Source organism: Toxotes jaculatrix, chromosome 22, assembly GCF_017976425.1.
Source record: "Toxotes jaculatrix isolate fToxJac2 chromosome 22, fToxJac2.pri, whole genome shotgun sequence".
Taxonomy (NCBI): domain Eukaryota; kingdom Metazoa; phylum Chordata; class Actinopteri; family Toxotidae; genus Toxotes; species Toxotes jaculatrix.
The window spans coordinates 1667210-1688791 of record NC_054415.1 but is presented as its reverse complement, the minus strand read 5'-3'; the positions used below and the strand labels follow the sequence as shown (position 1 = coordinate 1688791).

The following is a 21582-nucleotide window of genomic DNA, read 5'->3' as shown; positions in this document are numbered from 1 at the left end:
AGTGCTGATACCAACTAACAGCCCGGAACCCAGAGATATTCAGTTAATGTTAGACAGTAAAAGGCAGTAAATTCTCACATTTGACAGCCTGAAACCATCACAGGATCCCCATGTTTCCGGTCTTTGTGCTGAGCTAAGCTAAGCTAACTGGATGTGGCTTCATATTTACCTGAGGGTGGCGTCAGTCTTCTCATCACCTAGAGACCCGAGGGACACACCGTCGTATCAGTGGAACGACGGCTGCCTGCTAGAAATCAGCTCTGAATCTATGTTCACAACCAGAACAAGAGTCTCACACCATCAGACGCTCTTCGAACTCGGCATCATTCAAACTCCTGTAAGATCTGGAAACCTCACGGCACTGATGGACACCCGAGTGTACATATTCAGCATTTTTTCCAACTTCTGTCTCGCTAGATGTTTTTTTTTGTTTGTTTTTTCTCCAAAATCAGGAGAATCTAAGAGTTCTGACAACATTCAGCTTGCTTTGATTGGGATTTGTGTAGTGTTAACGTGGTTAAACCTTTGACAAATTGATTAACCGTGTGCCTGAGAGTCTTCCTTAGTGATGACAGTGATTATATTCTGAGACTATAGATGGATAAATATACTCTGTGTTCTGCTGCATGGGCCTTTTCTGCACCAGCTCTGTGTCTTTTGTAGTAAAGCGTCCAACAGTGGCTCTAATTTAGTTTGTGTCTAGTTTCAAAACTATCGTTATTTTCCTGCAAGCAAAAGAAAACAATATCAGCTCACAGCTTTGTGTCTCGGCTCATGACAGATAGAAAAATGATATACAATATACAATAAATATTTGAAGATGATTGCTGTTTGTTTTTCAGGTCTGTAAGTCGCGTCAGTCGTGTGTTTGTGGCGTTTGCGTGTTTGAGAGGGTGCGCCTGTTTGTCGAGGTCTAATTACAAGGCAGCAATCGTAAGTATTTCCTCAGTTCCTACTCGTTTCCTCCTCTGAACACTGCATATGCAGAACATTGCTAAACATGGCTGGATTAACCTTATATGGGGTCAGTAATGCCAGGTGTGAATGCAAAGACCCCTGGATCACGTGATTGTCCAGATCACATGTTAATGCCTCGTCTTGCCTGTTTTCTTTTTTTCAAGAAAAGGAAAATGAAAATGCACAATGTGAGAACAATATAAAGTAAAATCATGAATGTGCTAAAGCCAGATTTTGACACATGACCCTGCTAAAAAAATGAGCCCAAGATTAATGTTGGCTCATTAAGGCAAACAATCGCAAAGTGGAATGTCAGTCGACCTCGGGCACTCCCACAGATGCCCCTGATGCCCTCATGCACTAAAACACACACACACACACTCAGTATAGCAGTCATCAAGCAGCACTCCTCAGTAAAGAGACCCTCTGTGTTGAGGCCTTATGTAACAGTCTGGAGTCCAGACACTTTGCTTCTGTTTTGCTGCCGTTAAACACGTGTAAGAAATCCAATGTGAAACATGTGGAACGTCAGAAAAACAAAACTAAAACCTTGTTGTGATAAAAAAAAAATATTCACCTGAGGAATCACTCAGATGTAAAACTAACACATTATATAGGTACAAACTGGGCTTATGTGTATCAGCTTTACTTGTAGCAGTGATAAATACAGGTGTGAAATCAGAAGAGAAATATTCGCTGAACATAAACACTGAACAGCACCTGTTCATTCTTTACATTCCAGACTTAGTCAAAGAAAAACAGTTGGAACGAAGTTACACTATTCTGTTTAATGATCGACAAAAATTGGACATGAGATATATTAAGCCGAGTATATACAGTTTATAATGTGGATGTTTCAAAAGTCAGAAAGTGGATCAGGCTGTTTTACCATAGCAGCAACGCTGATCTTCCCATTTCCCCACACATGGATGCGCTTTTTATCCTTGTTCTGTGCAGATCTGTTCACTCTGCTGAAACATTTCCTTATAAAGTAAAGTGTGTTATACAAAATGTAGTTATATACTGTATGTATGCACCATTAGATACTTCAAAATGCCTGTAGATGAACTACAGATGAACCGGAGTCTGTAAACAAAATTCACAAAAAATGTTCGCACAGGAAAACTCTTGTGCGAAACTAAATATACTTCAAAAGTTACTGTAGGTGAACTACAGAGGCCGGAGTCTGGATTAAACACAATAAACTTACATACATAGACACACACACACAATACACACACATTCATGCTTATGCTGCTACAACAGTTAAATAACACACTTGCAAATGTCAGAAACAGAGAAGTTATCGACAACAGCTCGACAGGAATAAAAACACATAAGTAACCCAGGATGTATTTCTAGACTCTGTGGTTTTAGTGCTTGTGTTTTGTACAATGCCATGTGCTCGCCCGTCCCTAAAGAGCAGTTTTTAAAGTACTGCTTCTGCGTAGTAAAAAGTAAAAGTCCTGGCCACAAACCCATTCCACAGTCTGTGGTTTGGTGTGGGAGGTTTGTCCGTGGAGTAAAAATATCCTCCAGCTCAGCTCAGCTTTGCATCTTCCACGAAACCCTGCTCCTTCCCGCTCTAACTTCTGCACCATCATTAGTCCAGGACATCCACATGTCTCTTTTATAACCTTTACAATATAGTTTTGGTCATTTCAGAAGTAATAAAATTCCTCTTGAGAAAAGTGCTTTTAACTTTTTAGCCCTGACAGAAAAAAAAAACACACCGCTGACTAAAATGCCCAAAGTCAGTAAACAAAGCAGTGAAAACAGAAAAGGTTCCCATGTAACAGGGGTGATAAAGATTTCACAGCCTGTGTATGAAAAATAATTTCACTCTGCTGACAGCTGCTAGAGGGAAAGTGACACCATGACACAAGAAAACAAATAGAACTTAAACTGAAAACAGAGACAAAGGTTGGCTGGCCTTTTCTGAATGTGGTTTGTTGTTTCTGTTTATATATTTTTTTTAAATCTCTTTAAAGACTTTAAAAAAAACAATTTTCAGCCTAAAACTCTTTAATTCAACCTGAATCACTCCTGTGAAGAATTAGCCGCTCATTAGCGTTTTGTCAAAAAGAAAAAGAAAATCCAGATTTTCAGTAAAAATCAACAGGCTTAGAGCTGAGAGCCTAATGCTAGCACATTGTTGGTTTGGGGCGTTTCATGGGCGTTGTTGACAGTGTTATTTGTCCCAGAATATCTTGTGCAGAGGTATATGATGTCTTTGATCAGAGGCAAAATGAAGCTGTTTGCAGTTCATCTGTCCAGACTTTTGTCGCTGAAACAGTGTCGAGTGTGCAGCAGCTGCACGGTGCCATACTTGTTTGTCAGTTTTTTTATGGCCAGGAATTAAGAACTGGCCGTGCAGGTCTACTTTAGAATCTGGCTCCATTCCTTTGTAAAAGTATGCCTCTCTCCAACCACACCTCACTCTCCAGTCACTGGAACTTGTACCCCCTCCACCAGCAGGTACACACCAGAGGCTGAGGATCGACAGGTGGAGACTGAAGGATAAATTTCCAGAGTTTATCAAGAGTCCTTCAGCAGCCCCAGTTTCCTCAGCGCCTCCCTGCGCGATTCGTTCGTCGCCCCCCGTCCAGAAAACTGCACAGTGATGCCCTGGGGACGAAACATGGAGCCAGATCTCCGCCGGTGATCAGGGGACAAGGCCCGTTGTGCTGTTTTCTGGGAACTAATTACACCGTGGTAAGAGTGCCGAGGAGGTCTTGGGGCCGGGGTCGGGGCTGGAGCTTTGAAACTCCTTGTTGGGTTTTCTGAAGGGCGGTTTAACCCAGCAGAAGGGTTGATGGCTCGACTCTTTCCTCCATAAGTGTTAAGCTCAGTGGGTGGCGGCTCTGACTTGGCAGGCAAGGTTTGACTCTTGTCAATATGGGAGCTGAGGATGTCAGGGAGGTCATTCCTGGTCACGGCTACAGCAGCAGGGTTCATGACTTTGGTCTTTCCTCCGTAGGTATTCAACTCGCTGGGGTTAGCCAGTGCAGGTGGGAGGACTTTTGGTTCAAGGCTTGTTGGAGAGGTTGCAGGTTCGCTCCTGGAGGAAACATAAGGGTTGACCACGATGGATTTCCCTCCGTAGCTGTTAAATTCCAGCGAGGTGACCTCAGGCGGAGGGAGAACAGGTGCCTTGTTTTCCAAAAGAGGTGGACAGTAACTGCTTTGCGTGACTGCTGGAGGTGAGGGGCTCGGTTGTGGGTTTCTTTCTTCCTGGCTCCTAAAGGAATTTGTCCGCAGAACCTCTGTTTTTCTGTCTATGCGACTCTGGCTCTGAGGTGGTGCCGTAACATTGGCCTCTGGCAATTTGTTGCTGGTTTCTGGTGTTGGGGCAACGCTGGCCTCCAGAGGTTTGGCACTGGTTTCTGCACCTGTGAGAGGATCCAGTGAGGTGCCACTAGGAAGGAGCGACATACCCCCGGACATGGCTCGGTTCCTGGTTAGGCCCAGCTTAGACAGGGCCTCCATCCTGGATTTGTCTGGTGTAGGGTCCCTGAAGGAAATGCTGCGAGTGGGAATATTTCGAGCCTTTTGCTCCACGGGGGTATCCTCCTCCTGCAAAGGGTGTGATGTTCCTGAGAGATTTGCCAGCATTTGCGCCCGTCTCTCCTGGATGTTCACATTAGCCAGAGACTGGTTCTGGTGCTCCTTGCTGCCGAGGATCACGCTGATGTTAGAAGGGAAGCGGGCAGGCTTAGCAGAGGTAGGAGGACCCTGTTTGATGGGAGGATCTGTGCTGTAGCTCAGCGGCTTTTCAGACTCAAGGCTGCGGCGGCGGAGGAGCGAGCCGGGAAGGAAGCTGGAGGTTCCCCCTGCCTGGTTCTCAGCTATTTTCTGGGCAATCAAGACCGGGGTGGGGATACAACCTGGCGGGTGGTAGGAGGAGTGGCCTTCTGTTGGCCCATAGCTGCCACTTGGTAAGGGAGGGTTGTACTCTGAAGGCAGGCTGTCCGTCGGTTCATGCCTTGGCTTTATCTCAAAGTGGCTTTCAGGGGTTTGCACCATACTCTGAAAATCTGGGAGAAACAAATTGCAAAGTGAAAATCTGATCATGTCTAGAAACTTCAGGTCCTTTCAGAGCTGTAGTTTTGGCTCTGTTGGGAGGTTTTAGCTGATTCCAGTATTTATACTGGAATCAGTATAAATACTGTGTCTGTTTATATTTGATTGTGTGTGCCCTGCATACAGGAATCAAGTACAGTGCGCTACCTGGATTTGTGGGGCTGAAGATTGGCTCTTTGTTCTGCAGTAAGTCCGGTTCTGGGCGGACCAGGTCTATAATATCCTGGTCTTTGGGACTGAGAGGTCTGGCCGGGATGGAAGACACTGTGACCCCAGGGTTGGGACTCGAGGTTGGGAGTCCATCGACCTCTTCAACAGGACCAGGGCTGCTTGGGGCAGGCTTCACTTGCTCCTCCTTCAGACTCTCCTCCAATGAGACGATGGTGTCCTCGAAGAACTGGATGCACTCCTGCTCCTCCTGGCTCAGGAACTGCAGAGACTCATCTTCCTGTCAAATCCAAAGGTTAGAAGGAAACTGGTTTATGTGCTTTGGTCTGAGTGGTTTCAAAGTTTGCAGCCCTACTTTTAAGATGTTTCACACAAACAAATAATATTCTTGTTGTGAAAAATCCTCAGTGGGACTATTTTTTTCAAAAAGTCCATAAATGTTTCCCACATTTTCCCTTTGATGTAAACTTAAAAAGTCCTTTTTTCTTTTCAGAACTTTAGTTACATACAGTTGGAAATCCACCAAATAAACATAACTTGTGGCACAAAAGGAGTTAATAATTAACAACATGAGAATCATAAAGTACCAGTTATCAGCTGCCTCTATCTTCTTTACATTTAATGCACAGGTCTGTTTGCACTGAGCGTATGTATCTTATACGGAGTAATTTAGGTTCTTATTAACTAAACATATTGTATGAGTTTGAATCTGGTGTTAACAGTAAAAACTTGTGACTGTAGACAAATACGTTTCTACTCTGCCTTTATTATTTCTTCTTCAGTATCATTATTCCAAACCGTTCTCCTACTTTCTGATTTTATTTTTTAACAGAGAAGCACGAGATTCGTCTCCTCATCATGTTGCAAACCATCCACCGTGACTTTCTCATACAGTAGTCATGTGTACAGACCGAACACTGGCCTGTTTGTTCCTGAATCCCAACCCTCCAAACTTCTTTCCCACCCTATATTTAGCTCAAATGCCCCTCTCTTCTGTTGCCCCTCCCCTCCTACCCATCTGTCCTTCACCTCCACTGTTACCTGTCCTGCTTCACACAGTGCTGCCACTGAGAAAACAACACAAAGGGCTATCCAGTAACAATACACTGTGACTACTGATTTGGCTGCTTCACTCTGTGGTCTTTCTTCAGTCCTGATAAAGATCGAGTCCACCTGTTTAAACCGGACCACAGGGCCGTAGGGAACAGGTACCCCCCTGTAACAGCGTGAAATAGACCCAAAAATATGCAGCAGTGGAAAAAGAAAACTTGTGACCTTATGACAAAATATGTGCAGTAAAATCTGTTCAAATATTTATTTTTTCAGAGTTATTAAGTATTAGTTTCTGTAATTTGTAGTTGGGTGAAAACCTCCAGTTTTTTAGGTGTTAAAAAGCATCACTGTTTTCTTACATACTTCCTAAAAAGCTGATATTTAGTGACCCTTTAGTGTAAATAATTAAACAGCTGTTAGCCGTTAGCGCACTCATACCCTGCAGGTATGAAAACTTTCTTTCATCTACTTTTTATTCATGCATCTGAGGTTTTTTTTTCCTTTTTTGTTTAATATGTACACAAACAGAAATGTTTGTGTACTCTGCTCTGGAACCATTTGTTGGCAAACCAAAGCCCCGGGCACAGTGGTTCTCCCACAGTCTTCTTGTCACTGTTAACTTCCCATACAACCACAAAATGTGGTTTTAACATGTGTTTGTGTTTGGATTAAACAGTCAGCACACACACCTGTTAATCAGCGAGCTTCAGACGGACTGCTGGGGGAATTTTTTAACATTGGACAGAGCTAAGCTATCTGTTTCCCTGTGCTGAACCAACCATTCAGAACCGGGTCAGTGAATTTACAGTTTCAAGGCAAAGGTGAAATAACTAGTTTGTCTTTACAGTGTGTGTACAGAATCTGACAGCAGAACACACACTTCTCACACAAATGAACAACAGACAGTTTAACAGTGGAGTGTTTTACTACAATTACACAACCACCAGAGCGAAGGAAGCTGCTTATTCAAGCTATTTCAATGTGATGACCTTCAGCTGGTGGTTGACACGGCAGACCTGGTTTGCTGCTGACATCGGCGTTATGAAAAGTGTCACAACAAGGTTACTAAGAGCCTTGTTTTGCTTCACACGAGCAGACACACAAAGACACCTGCAGCAACACCCAACTGAAACCAGTCCGAGATAAACACTGATGCACTGGTTTCAGCTGGAGTGAATTGTCACATTGTCGTGAAGCAGCTCAGGACCTAGAAAACTGCAGCTCGACTGGTTGGGCTGTGTTGTGTGTTGATAATGAATGTCATCCCCAAGGCATGCGAAGGGATTAAGTTGTTAAGCAGGTGTAATGTCTCTGTGTCTGTGATGACTGGGTGCATTGTGTAAACACAGCACAGAGCCTCAGTCAGGGTGAAGTGCAGTTTGAATAATCAGCTGTTCATCTGATACACTGAGTGTGTTTACTGTGAGAGAGACAATAGAGCAGGTTTACTGTGTTTGCTCCAGACCAACGAACAAATCTTCTAGTTGATAATTATACAAAAGAGACTTAATGGTTTAGTTAATTGAAGCTAATTTGTTTTTTTTTGCTGAGAGCTAGATGAAAAGTTTGATGCCACTCTCTCTGTCCAAAGGCAACAAACTCTACCAACCAACAGCTGCAAAGCTCACTGATTACTGAAGTCAGGGCTCAGATCATTTTCAGACACTCATATCTCATAGTGTTGACATTATTGTGTTCATCAAAAAAAATCTAACTTCTCCCAAACTCTTGAGCTTGTTTTACTGTGGTATTGATTAAATTGGATGGTTTTCAGATACTTACGCCTGGCCTGGAGCTGCGTCCCGCTCCCCCATTGACCGAGCAGTGGAGCTGAGGGTTGGCCTGCAGACGGACGTCCATGGTGCGAGGGTCAGAGGTCAGCTGTCAGCTGGCATTTGGACATCTCATGGAGGGTCCGGTGTTCGTGTGCGGCTCTAGGACAAAACCAGAATCACATCTGGTCTCACTCTGAAGGATCATCCAATCTTCTTTAGAGTCTGGAGGCACAGAGGACGGAGGAGGCGTCAAGCAGCTGACATTCAACTGACTTCAGGCAGAGGTCAGTCAAGGTCGAAGAGTAATAAAACAGAAACTAATGAAAATGTGAAAATAGTCTATAACCAGTCCTGGTTTAAAAATCCTACACTAGTACTGTCATTAAAATGTACTTGAAGAATCAAAGTCCTCATCATAACAAGTAAGTAAAAATACCTCAGCATGAGTAAATCTACTCAGTTACTTTAAGTTTACAACTCAGCATCCCAGCAGAGAGACACACCTGATGGACCAGTTAACCTGGAACAGGTAGAGCTGGAAAACAGGCTCCTGAGGCTGAAACCATTGTGAGCTCATTGACCAACACATTCTTCTCTAATGTTGCTCTGATTAAGACTAAAGAGAAAAATGTTCCTTGTTGAGGTTTGAAGCCAAGAAGGAAAAGAAAGCAAAAACTGAGATGCCATGAAAATAAGTATTTGAATAGTACCGTTAATTCTGCCACTCATATAGCAGATATATAAATCATCATCAAAACTAATATTTGGTTGTTTTGAGTTGTCAAATAAAAAGGCAGCAGCAGCAAAGCGATGTACTTTACCCGAAAAAGTCTGACCTGAAATTCTCACAAATTCATTGTCAGCTGTGCAAAACAATGTTCATTTAAAAGTTCAAATTAAACAATCTGAGAAGGAGGAAAAAAATCAGCCTGAATCGATCATGTTCATTTATACTGATCAGAAATCTGTTCTTCATAGATCTAATATATTGACACGCCTTTTAATGATGTATAGATGCAGTGCATGTTGGAACATATGAAATAATCCTGTATATCTGCAGTGTGCTGAAGAATTCACCACCTCTACTTTTAATATACTGTAAAAAAAAATATTTGATGTGTATTTGCCATATGAAGAAACATACATATACGTATACGTATATTTATCTGCATTTTCTTTATATTACAGTATATTTTTATATAAGTGACATAAATATATCAGAAATGTAATAATGATATTTACTGTAGTATACGTGTAAGTATCTTCAGGACTGTCACAGACATAACATAGTGACTCCATGAGCTGAAGGAAATACAAACCTCCACCTGCGAGTAAAATGAAATTCTCTAAATATTTTTACTCAGGACTTACCCAACAGCTCCGCAGCTCCGTCATCCTAAAGTCAGCAACGGCCCCGTCGCTTTTCCCTCAGTGAGAAAGTGCTAACATTAATCTGTGACTTGGCTGTAAAAGTTTTTTTTTCTTTAAAAATCCAGAGGTTTTGCGCTTCTGTCGTGCGCTCTGGTGAGCTCCGTGTGCGTAATGACACCACCGCGGCACATTACGCACCAGCTTTAAACCACGAGGAAACTCCGCCCACTGCCGTCAGGAGGGTGTGTGTGTGTGTGTGTGTGTGTGTGTGTGTGTGTGTGTGTGTGTGTGTGTGTGTGTGTGAGTGAGTGTGTGGTTTCATTCAGGTGTGTGAGCAGGATTGGGAGGTGACTACAGTGACACAGTGGAAAGTCATCTCATGCATTCACACACCTTCCTCAGTTTCACTAGGATGAATTCAGGAACGGTGGGATATTTAAACTTCACTGTATGAATCAGGAACCAATAAAATGCTTAGTAGTTCCAACGGATACTTAAATGTAGGCACAGTGGAAGAAAAGAAGGCTATAAGGAACAAAGGAGTAACATTTGGATAAAAGTAGTATAATATTATAAGTGTGTTTGTAAATGCTGGGTGCCTACAGTACTGGGAAAAATCGAAGTTAGGTGAAAATGGTGTTAACATTTTTGGCAAGCATTTGTTTCATAATTATTGTTTATTATTTATTTAATAATTTATCATGATTTATTTATTGTGCTCCTTGCAGTCACGTTTGTACATCTTTGAAAAGTTTCTATTTAAACGAAGCAGGGATGTTGAGATACAAGTGAATCTGGCAAATGAAAATGCATGTTTACTGTAAACCGCAACCACGAACATCAAAGAACGTACGTAAATACTTCACCGAGTTGAAGAGTGAATGGAGGACTTCACTGTCCTGATTTGTTTGTTTTGTGCGCCCCCTGCTGGCTGCGGTCTGGCAGCTTATTCCTTTTACCTTTGGTGAACGCTGTTTTGTAGAAACATGATGCAGGAGGTGAATGTGAGTTAAAACCCACAATCCTCCACAGAGGCCTGACTCAGTCAGACCTGAACACACGGATGTTTGATGTCCATCCAGAATAAACGTCCATAAATCTGATTTAGAAATCACTTTAAGAGCCAGTTCAGAACCTGCCTGAGAATCATCGTGTTTTTAGGTTTTCTTAAGTATGAAAATAATCCACTGACAGTCTGTACATCTGTGTGTGCCCTGTAAACAGGAACCCGCAGCTGATTCGCTCTCTGTGGCTGTTTCTCAAACTGAGCAAATCAGCTATGATAATATTAACTGTAATATTAATATTACTTATTATTATAAAATTATTGAGAAAAAAAGAGGCGCGACAGTTTCTGCATTCTGCGCTTTATTGTGTCTGACACTGGGGTGCAGCATACGTACAATCTGTACAATCTGCATCTGGATTGCTGGTATGAAAACAAAATGATGACATTGTATTTTCCCAGTGATCCGTAAACGCACCTCCCGTCAGTTGGAGTAACCTGCTCCGGTCTGCGTCAACAGCCGCTCCGGTGGGTCCGTTTGTTTGCTTGTTGTCGGGTTGGTCCGGCTGCTGTCCGAGCACAGGCCCGGTGAGTCCACGTCTGTCGTGTTATTAACGCCACTGCTGCTGTTGTTATTCTCAGATAAGTTAATGCAACTTACTAAGGGTGCGCTAGTTAGCTTAGCCGCATGCAAATGCACCATTAAGGTTAATGCGCCCGTTATCGGACACGAAACCGTCTGTCGCACTGTTTCTGCTCTTCCTTTCCACCCTGCAGCCACACACACAGACCGTCCGTGTTGAGGCTCACTGGGTGTTATTAAAACAACATTTATTCAGGATACACCCTCTTGTTGCCGGCCGTAGGAGTGAAATTGGCCAGCTACGACCGGGCTCTGTGCGGTGGCCGATAATGGAAGCAGGGTTCCCGTCCTCATCAGTAATCCCCCAGCTAACGACTAACGGATAAATATTAAGTGCTAGTTTTTTGGAAGAAAACGACATATTTGTTGTTTTTGTGACCGTTGTTTTTCAGCCGGTTTACGCCCGTGTTTCTCACGTGACTGTCACGGCTAACAGAAACGCTCAAATCCCAGAGTGAAGCTGATGTTGCTCAGCTAACGCTAGCTCGGCTGTGTCATTTAAATGCATGTTAGCTCGATGTGGCTACGAAACCTTAGCCGACACACAGCGAAGAGACGCCGCTTTCATGCATCTTTCATGCGGGCAGTGTCACATAACACCCGTTAGCCTTTTAACATCAGCCGCCTGCTCCCCCCCTGCACACGCCCCCCAACAATGCTCAGTAGTTGTTAGCATTTTGGCATCATTCACGCTAGCCGGGGCTAACCCAGTGCTAACCTGACCTAGCTGTCACCTGAGACAGGTGCTTTACTCAATTACTGCGCTTAAATGCAATTCTGATGTTCTTCTGCTTTGCTTCAGTATTTCCATTTTACCCTCAGGGGCCCCAGAAACCCCAACATTTTAAATATGGGACTTTTGCTTGCAGTGGGGTATTTTCACATTGTGGTTTTAGTATTTTACTGAATCCTTCCTCCACCACTATCCAGAACACCAACTCAACATACAGATAAGAGTGTAAACAGCCTCAGCAGGCTGTAAGTTCAGCTAGCAGTAAGTGTTTCAGCTGGAAATCATGTGAATGAACAGAGAGCCTTTTGTCAGTGTAAACTCAGTTAGTGTTTGTTGCGTATGCTGCAGTTCTCGTGCAAAGCTTAGTGTCAGGTTTCACCAAAACAAACGTGTTTTAACACTCTTGCTGACAGAGCTTGGTTATATGTTGAAATAGTCATTACAATATGAATGCATTTTTTTCCGGTTTGCTCCACACCATCATCTTTCAACAGACTTTATCAATCAAAGTAAAATTTCATGTCATTACAGTCCAAGATGGCTTAATGTCACTTTCTCCATTTTAAAAAATATCCAGGATGATCAAAGTGGAAACGACTGGCCCATCCACAGGAACTGGGTCATGGTTTATGTGATGGAGTTATTTGTTGTATTATTATTCTTACTTGATGTCACTTCCTGTGATGTCTGCTGCTGCCTTTACGTGCTTCGGTTTGGTGTCTGTTCAGGTTTTTTGGTTGAGCCACTGTCAGTGTCTCTGGTGACGTAAGGCTGCGTGTAACAACTGTAAACACACAGAATGAGCCTTTACCAGGCAGCTGGAGTAACTGTATCCATACCTGGCATCCTTCAGCGTGTCCTGTTACCACGGGCTCTCCGGGACTGGTCTCCATAGAGACGGGCAGAGAGGGGTAGAGGAGGGATTGGTTAGTTTGAGGTGGGTGGGTTTTCACCTGGGTTTGACTGACAGGTGTGATGCTGTGTGTGTGTGTGTGTGTGTGTGTGTGTGTGTGTTTGTAAAAACTTTGGGCACCCAACTAAGCCAGTTAATAACCCCCCACTGTTTTTTTTGCATAGGGCAGTGTAGTGGCAAAAACACAGATAGTCAAAACACAAACACAAACATTCAGGATGTTTTACACATGGTGATGGACGTACAGATAAACTGGTGACTGTCCAAACTCAGTTAGTTGGAGGGCAGAAAATAAGTTGACGATGAAAATCTTTGATTATGATGAAATCTGTAATCTCTTTTTATTGGTTTAAACTTTATAGGTGTGTGTGCTGACATCTGTGACACTTATTAACAGACGCAGGTGAAACTTTGACATTATGACACTGATATAAAAACACACACAGACCTTGTTCTTCAGCTGGACCTTCAAGTAAAACTGAGGTAGTGACGTAAGATTTTCTGAGTCACACCAGCTTCATTAGTCCTCACGAACAATTCGCTGAATTCAGCTTTGTATATATACTCAGTGGGAACACACCCACTTTATACACACACACACCTAGAAACACACCAGGCTGAGCAGGTGAGACCGGTGTGCTGTTTAACCACCCTGCTGAGCTGAGGCAGGCAAAACAAAAGGCAGGTTAACAGCTTGAACTGAGAGAAGCAAAGAACCACACGCAGATTATTTTAAGACCAGATGACGATGATGGTGATGGAACGATTAATCTCTGCTATGAAAATAGACTCGGTGCTTTGTTCTCTGTCTCGGTCAAAGCAAGAAGAGCTGTCAGTCACTCCCGACTCAGCCGTGAACTTCTGTCTGTTTGTTTGTTGGAGTTTGACCCAGAACGTAAAACCAGAGTCCAGTCCAGCTTCATAAACTGTCTCATAAACCTGCTGGAGGTGGAAGAGGGGGGAGGGACGTGTGCTGGGCTTGGAGCTGCGATACTTATGAGCAGAGACCGGGAAAAGTTTCATGCTTCTTCATGAACTAAAACATCATTTAGAAAATTTTGCATTGTGTTTGTTCTCTGTGTCTTTCAGGTTAAGGACAATCTTTACCTGTCGGGCTGTTTGCTGAGTCACTCATAAACCGTCCGGGTTTTCACTTACTCTTTGTCTGAGTGTCTGACTGACTACAAAGCCTCCATCGATCCTCCCAGCCTCTTCATCTACAGCTGCACCATGGTAAACACACACACACACACACACACACACACACACACCTTCAGAGGAACACTTTGAAGTGCTTAACCCCTTTGCTCATGGAGGAGAGTGTGAACCCACCTCACTGCTGCTGCTGTGAAAACTTCCATGAATGTGAACTGATCACTGTGTAATTTGGTTGAATTACTGTGGAGACTCTCGTGTTTGTGTGCTGAGAACTCATCAGTGCTGATTTGTTGTTGTTTACCACAAAAACAAACAAAGCTTAGCAGCCTTTCGTTCAGGCCCCCTGCTGTTAGTCACCGACTCTCCGTCTGTAGTCTGGACTGAAGCAGCTTTCAGCCTGATGTGACTCACTGCTTCGAACGTTCTGAATGAGAGTAAACACGTTGCAGCATCACTAACAGCTGTGTGTCCTGTCTGCAGAGTGTATGATGTCTGAGAGCAGCTGCTATGGCCTGCAGCAGCGGTCAGAGCAATGCCGAAACTCTGGAGGGGTTCCATGAGGTGAACTTGGCCTCGCCCACCACACCTGACCTTCAGGTAGGTCGGAGGTCAACACATGACCTCATCACATGCAAACAGAGATCCGTTTCCAACTGTGAAAAGTGAATGTTTCACCCTGATAACGCTCAGTGGCTTCACCGGGTCTCTTTGTGCCATCCTGCAGAACCAAGCGGAGCAGCGCCCCCCTGCCCGTCACAGCACACCGCCCACCTCTCTGTACCGCACCCACTCTCTGGGAGCGCCCCCTCCTGGCCTCCCCACCTCCCTGCGGGCTGACCAGCTCCCCACGCAGCCGGTTTACTCCACACCACGGCACAGCCACAATGGAAGGTAAAATAAATGCAGAGGATCCTCTGGACCTGAGTCCTTCCAGACTATGATCATATGTACCATGATGCACCACTTCCATCATGTCTTACTCAGTGACTTACTCAGCGAAGGGCTTAGAGAATGTTATTAATTAATAATTCTATGGTTAATTCAAAGTCAGCATTTCTAACAAACTCATTTGACATCTGACTAATATGAAAACCTGAAAACAATTTTAAAAAAATTAAATGGCAGTTTTGGTAACTGATCTGTCGTTCCTCTGGTTGCACAGTGTTCCAGGCCTGGAGGCTGAGTCCACCGAGGGCAACTTCCTGTCCGGAGAGGACGGGGAGGAGTGCAGCGCCCTGAGCGACAGCCTGTCGCGGCTTCGCAGCCCGTCGGTGATGGAGGTCCGAGAGAAAGGATACGAGAGGCTGAAGGAGGAGCTAGCCAAGGCCCAGAGGGTAGGACACGTGTGCACACACACACACACTCACGGTTTCATGTCTTAACCTGCGGGAATTAAAATTATGTGTGTGTGCAGTCGGACAGTGTGTGAGTGTGTGTGTGTGTGAGACATCTCTCCACAGTGCCCATTACTTAGTAATTATTTTTTATTTAAATGCATTTTTCTTTGTTTGTATCATAGTTATGGTTTAAAGCCCCTCTCAGTCCTGCACCACTTTTATTTTCATCTGACGGCAGTTTAACATGTTGGACTCATGTCTGAAGTCATGTCACACGCACAGTCTTACTGCAGCAGATCAACATTAAGGCTGCAGCAGCACGATGTAAAACATGCAGAGAGAGATTAAATGTGTTTTGTGTCACCTACTAAGATCATTGTAAAACATTTATCATCTCATCTCAATATTATAAAACAGGCAGCGATAAATAACAGTAAGTGATTACACTGATGTGTAAACATGTCAGTGGATCCACTGTTGGAAGCGGCGTTGAAACGATGGTTTAATCCTCAGACATATTTCACTAATTTTTTATTTCTTCATCTTTTTGTTTTGTTGTTGCCATGCTATGATTTTACGTTCATGTGTTCATTTGGTGGTTGTTTTTCTGTTGTGTTGTTTTCTGTTGTGTGCATGTGTGTGTGTGTGTGTGGAAGGAGCTGCTGTTGAAGGATGAGGAGTGTGAGAGGTTGTCTAAAGTCAGAGACCAGCTCGGCCAGGAGCTGGAGGAGCTCACCGCCAGTCTCTTCCAGGTCGGTTCACCTCTCCTCCGTCTGTCAGTCTCCTGCTTCCTGTTTCCTGTTTCCCTTCCTCCTGAGGCAGCGGCCAGACAGAAACTGGAAAAAGAAAAATGATTGATATAGGATGTGTTGTCTCTATTCTTTGGCTGCAGACATGTGAAACAAAGACGTGACAGTAATCTGCCCCATGTGCTGCAGTAATTCTTCGTGTCTTTGAAGATAGTTCTTTGTCTCTGGTGCGTTTGGGCTTGTTGTCCTGCTGCAGAGTGAATCTGGGACCAGTCAGACTCCTCCCTGATGGTGTTGTGTGATGGAGAAGAATGTAAACATCTGAAATGAAATCTCAGTTAGTTCAGTCCACTCACACCTGCCCACACCAGCTCTCGTCCCATAGATGTTGATTGGCTCAGATTTTTCTCCAATCGGTGTAGTGGTCTTTGACGAGAACTCTGGACCTTTTTTGGGACGTGTGATAAATTTCTTATTGCACTGTTCGATGTTCGGGTTCAGGAAGCAGAGTGAATCTGTCCGGCCGGCCTTCAAAACACCTTGTTCCTTTTCTCTTCACATTCCTCCTCGTTTTTGTCTCACTCTGACCTTTTTCTTATAGAAGGTGCTGGGACTCTGTCTATCTGTGTGTGTGTGTGTGTGTGTGTGTGTGTTTTCTGTACCCTGTGTACATGTGTGCAACAAAGGCCTTTATAATACTTAATAAACCCTTTAATATTCACTGAGCTTAGGTTTTTTAGATTGAAATCTGAATCCAAACAAATGAATCATGAGTGAAGAAAATTTCAAATAAATATCAAAGTGTGTGTGTCTCTGTGTGTGTGTGTGCTTGTGTGTTTTCCAGGAAGCCCACAAAATGGTCAGAGAAGCCAACGTCAAACAGGCGAATGCTGAAAAACAACTGAAAGAAGCTCTGGGCAAGGTAACAACACTGAACGCTGCAGTTAGGGGCTCGTATCCATGAAGAGTCTTGGAAGGAAATCGCTCCCATCAGGCCAAGAATTCTCAGAATTTTGCTTTTTTATAAATTTTCTTTCTACGAATAGAAGTGAAGCATTTTATTAACTTTCCTAACTGAGGACCTCAGGCTCCGTTGGCCAGTTGTGCAAGACTGATTTCACACTTGTTTAATACATGTCCTGAACCGTCTCTTTCTCCTCCTCCTCTTCAGATCGACGTGCTCCAGGCAGAGGTCCAGGCCCTGAAGACGCTGGTGCTCTCCTCCCCCACCTCCCCCGTGGGCGAACTCCCCTCTGCAGGAGGAGGAGGAGTGAAGACCCCCTTCAGGAAGGGCCACAGCAGGAACAAGAGCACGTCCTCTGCCATCCTGGGGACACAGCCCGACCCGTCGGCCACGCAGCCCATCGTCCGGGAGTGTAGAGAGGTACGTCTGCCTGCAGAGCTTTATTCATCAACACATAATGACACTGGGAATTTTCTATGTGTGTGTGTGTAACATGCACTTTAGATTAAAATGTGTTAAATGAAACTGGACCCTCGTGGTATAAACCCTGTGCATGACGGAACCGGTGTTGTTGGAGATGCAGGTGGACAGTCAGCTGTTCAGCGAGTTCAAGGCCTGGAAGGAGGAGCCGACGCTCGAGCGGAGCTGCTGCTTCCTGGAGAGAGTTTACCGTGAGGACATCTACCCCTGCCTCACTTTCAGCAAGAGCGAGGTACAAATAGATGCAGGCAAAGAGCTCGGAGAGTTTCCGCTCAGCAGCAGTGCTAAGGACGCAAAATCAGAAATATTCAGAAATATTCAAAGAAGAAAAAGTATTCAACACGTTTGTCAGGACAGAAGACAGAGCGTTTACTGTTCAGCTCGTCTGTGCTGATCTGCATCATGATCAGGCAGCGTGTGAGTTAGAGCTGCACCAACATCAAATTTGACTGCAGAGAGCTGATAATAATCTGTCTGTTGATAACTGATACTGTTGTTTTTACAAATTCAAAAGAGGAAAACAGTCAGTGAACTTTTAGTGTGAAGCATTGACTCCTGAGCATTAACTGCCAATCTGTGTCCACATCCACACCTGACTGTTTTAACAGACCTGTCCTTTCATGTCTGCTGCCCTCTGCTGGCCTCCACTGTCATTTAATGTCCTGTATTGTCCTCCCCTGTGATTCCTTGTCCCTCTTGTGTCTCGTCCCTCAGCTGGGTTCAGCCATCTTAGAAGCCGTGGAGCAGAACACGCTCAGTGTGGAGCCGGTCGGTTTCCAGCCGCTGCCTGTGGTCAAAGCCTCTGCGGTGGAGTGTGGAGGACCAAAGTGAGACCACACACACTCTCACACACTCACTCACACACACGCTCATAAACTCTTGCTTCTCTTCATCAAGCTTTCTCTCCTTCATCATCATCTCTCCATCTTCCCTCAATTTCCTGCTCTAGTGGGCGAAGGGCCGAGCTCATCACGTAAGTCTGACTCTCTCCCACCCCCTCTCTCTCTCTCTCGCTCTCTCCCATCTGCATTTTTTAATCTCTCTCGACCCCGCCTGGCTCTTCCAAACACCACTTCCACCCCTGATAACTCATAATACTCCCTCGTCCAGTCCTTCCTTCCTTCTGTCCAGGTTTATGAGACAGATCCTGCAGAGACGAACCTTGGCTAATGTTTAGCAGTCGTCCCTCTCTCCTTCCTCCCTTCGCTCCTTCCCTGCTTCCTTGAGTTTTCGTATTAGTCCTCTTTAGTTCGCTTTGGTCGATAGTGTTTGGACAAATTCAGTTTTTCTCCTGTTGAGAAAAAAGAAAACCCATAAATGACTTTGTGTGTTTCTCTCTGTGTGTCTCTGACAGAAAATGTGCCCTCAGCGGTCAGACCAAAACCTGTAAGCACAGAATCAAGTTTGGAGATTCGTCCAACTATTACTACGTGTCTCCCTACTGTAGATACAGAGTGAGTACGAGCACACACACACACACAAACACAGACTGTAAAAGCTGTAAATAATGTTAACTTACATTTTATCATCAGTAAATTCAGTCAGTTATTCTCAGTCGTATTAAACTGTCACTGTGACATCTGCAACAAACAGTTTCATTTTACAATGATAAAAATCAGTGCTTCACAGTTTCCTTTGGGCTGCAGATAAATATATTTAATGCCCATATTTGGCTGTGATTTCAGATCATTTGTAGATCACAGAAAAATCAGTATCACAGTAATCCTGCAGACAGGAGCTGCTAAGAGCTAATTCAGCTACTTTAAATGACAAAATGTCAGCTCAAAGAAAATGGCAGAACCATCCTGTGGTTGACATCATATTGGTTCACATATAGACTGATTATGTTGGTGTCAGATCCATTTAACATACAGGGATGTTTTTCTAAGCAGGATTAGAATTATAGGATTATAATTACAGCAGAAGCAGAGAGTTGACAGAGGAACAGCAGATAATCGTGGATGTAATTATTTCTGTATGTGGGGATGAGAGATTATCCACAGTAATGGTATGAATCAGATTCATTGTCTTCAGAGTTACACAGTTCATTTTCACATCACAGCCGCGCCTCAGTGAACTGAAGCTTCGTGTATCGATCCCATTTTCAGCATCTGTTTGACAAACACTAGATTCACACTGATGATCGGTTTGTAGTGTTTTCACTGAACCAGTGTTTGTCTCTGTCTTTTTCTCAGATCACAGCAGTGTGTAATTTCTTCACCTACATTCGCTACATCCACCAAGGGCTGGTCAAACAGCAGGACGGTGAGACACACACACACACACACGTACACACCTTACTGTTTCCATAGTGTGAAAGATCAGACCGTTTTCTTTTTGGTGTGTGAGTCTCGTCCGACAGGTCAAGAACCATTTCGTTAAAATTCAACAAGTCATTGTAATTTATTAGTTTATTATGTTTGTAAATGTAAAATATGAATCTGTGAAATAAGTCGTAGCAAAAGCTGTTAAATAAATGTACTGAGTCAAAACTGGACTTCAGCTGAGTAAATGTACTTAGTTTCTTTCCACCACATGTGATTAAACCACCTGTCAAACCATGTGACCATCATGTGAGCATCATGTGACCTTGTGGTGTTTCTCTCTGCTGTGGGTCTTTAGTGGAGCAGATGTTCTGGGAGGTGATGCAGCTCCGCAGGGAAATGTCCTTCGCCAAGCTCGGCTACTACAAAGACCAGCTGTGATGGACGGACGGACGTACAGACAGCTTCACCCTCCAATCACAGCGGACCCCGCCCCGAAGTCCCGGTTCTGGTTTTCCTCCTCCTCATCCGGTCATTTCAGGAACCCCTCCCTCCTCTCCTGTCGTGTGAGTGTGTTTTTGTGTGTGAGCGAGAATAACTGTGGTTGTTTTCAATCATCACAAAAGACTGAAGGACTGTGACGTCCGTTTTGGTCGGTTTCTGCTCAGTTTGATTCCAGAACGTGTTATTTCCTTTACTGAAACATGTAAGTCTCCATTATATAAAGACAACTGGCATAAAAAGAGAAGTTAAAATTGATATGTTAGCATTTAAACTCATCTGATGAGCTTTGACCTGTGCTTTTTTCTCTCCCTGCTCAAAAGTATAATTATGAAAAAAATGTAAAAAAACAATCATTAAATCAGAGTGTAACAGCTGCAATAAGTCACTGAAGTTAAGAAAATTTATCACATTACGGAGAATTAGAGCCACTGTGAAGGACAGGATCTGAGATGTAGAAGGTTAAGTTATGCTGGGAGAATAAAACCATAAAACAAGGACAAGAATTTTACACAAAATATACAAGTCAAAATTAAAAAAGTAAAGCTGTGATTTTACATTATGAGTTTAAACTTAAATGAAACAGAAATAGATTTGATTTCTTAAAAAAAAACTTTATAAAGCTTTATTCTCGTTTCATCACTTATTCTTTTTCATGTCTTTATTCACTGATTAGGATTTTTTTCTTGTAAAATTACAACTTACTTATTCTTCATAATATCACTTCATTTGAAAAATATGACTTTTTCCCACAAAATAACTTTACCCTGGAAATATTTTACTCAGTTAGGACTTTACAGTGGCTCTAAGACTCCGTCTAAACTAAAACCTGTTACAGTGACAATCCTGCTGTAAAAGAGCATCTGGTTTTATGTGTAGTCAAGTTTCGAAGCTAAAACTAGGCCGTGCTTAATCTTTGTTCAGAAAGTCAGACGTCTGCCTCAGAGAAATAAGACGAGCGCCAGCTGAACGATGACCAATCAATCAGTTATTGTTTAATGAAAGAGTGTGTGTGTTTAAGCTTATATTTAATTGTAGTTATGTTGAAGCAAATGATAATGGCAGTCTTGGAAGTTTTTTCTACAGTTTAAATATTTCTCTGTTTGCAGGAAAAGAACATTTTATTTATAATTTCTTTAAGGGTTCATGATGTTATTTTGTTGTCTGGTTGTTTTCAGGCGTTGAAGCTTCAGGACTTTGATTAAAGGAAAAAAAACACCCACATTTTCTGCTGTTAAACACTACGTGATGTTCTGGAATCTTTAGATACGCTGACAAAGTGGGGAGAATGTTCCTTTAACAGATCCTGGAGTTTTCAGCCTGCTGTATTTAATCAATCAGGAAATCTGTAGATAATAAGCTGTGTGTGTGAGTGTGTGTGTGAGTGTGTGTTTGTATGCCTGGTGTTCTGTAAACTTTATATGTAT

The 21582-nt window shown here is 43.4% G+C and overlaps 2 protein-coding genes across 3 annotated transcripts; one reads left to right on the top strand and one right to left on the bottom strand.

The window, feature by feature from the left end:
• Positions 1-1730: 1730 nt before the first annotated feature.
• LOC121176317 (proline and serine-rich protein 2) lies at positions 1731-9570 on the bottom strand. The gene is made up of 4 exons (XM_041030364.1): positions 9408-9570; positions 8044-8258; positions 5188-5488; positions 1731-4994 (listed from the first exon to the last, which is right to left on the bottom strand). Exons 2-4 carry the CDS (start codon positions 8119-8121, stop codon positions 3496-3498), a joined length of 1878 nt encoding a protein of 625 aa, XP_040886298.1. The 5' UTR covers positions 8122-8258; positions 9408-9570; the 3' UTR covers positions 1731-3495.
• A 1330-nt stretch (positions 9571-10900) lies between these two features.
• LOC121176501 (RAB3A interacting protein (rabin3)) lies at positions 10901-21425 on the top strand. Of its 2 annotated transcripts, XM_041030570.1 has the most exons (13): positions 10901-11001; positions 13792-13935; positions 14341-14457; positions 14585-14751; positions 15023-15194; positions 15854-15949; positions 16791-16868; positions 17118-17330; positions 17494-17622; positions 18105-18217; positions 18745-18844; positions 19586-19655; positions 20013-21425. In XM_041030570.1, the coding sequence occupies exons 3-13, from the start codon at positions 14368-14370 to the stop codon at positions 20093-20095; spliced, it is 1311 nt and encodes a 436-aa protein (XP_040886504.1). In that variant the 5' UTR covers positions 10901-11001; positions 13792-13935; positions 14341-14367; the 3' UTR covers positions 20096-21425. The 2 variants fall into 2 exon arrangements, with proteins under 2 accessions (XP_040886504.1, XP_040886505.1); XM_041030571.1 differs by lacking the exon at positions 15854-15949.
• Positions 21426-21582: the final 157 nt, after the last annotated feature.

Excerpts from the sequence above, each read along its gene's own strand:
- LOC121176317 (XM_041030364.1), bottom strand. The coding sequence starts at position 8,121 with ATGGACGTCCGTCTGCAGGCCAACCCTCAGCTCCACTGCTCGGTCAAT. Across the intron at positions 5,489-8,043 it reads GACGCAGCTCCAGGCCAGGC|GAAGATGAGTCTCTGCAGTT; the intron begins GTAAGTATCTGA and ends TGGATTTGACAG. Across the intron at positions 4,995-5,187 it reads CTTCAGCCCCACAAATCCAG|ATTTTCAGAGTATGGTGCAA; the intron begins GTAGCGCACTGT and ends TGTTTCTCCCAG.
- LOC121176501 (XM_041030570.1), top strand. The coding sequence starts at position 14,368 with ATGGCCTGCAGCAGCGGTCAGAGCAATGCCGAAACTCTGGAGGGGTTC. Across the intron at positions 15,195-15,853 it reads AGCTAGCCAAGGCCCAGAGG|GAGCTGCTGTTGAAGGATGA; the intron begins GTAGGACACGTG and ends TGTGTGTGGAAG. Across the intron at positions 17,331-17,493 it reads TCGTCCGGGAGTGTAGAGAG|GTGGACAGTCAGCTGTTCAG; the intron begins GTACGTCTGCCT and ends TTGGAGATGCAG.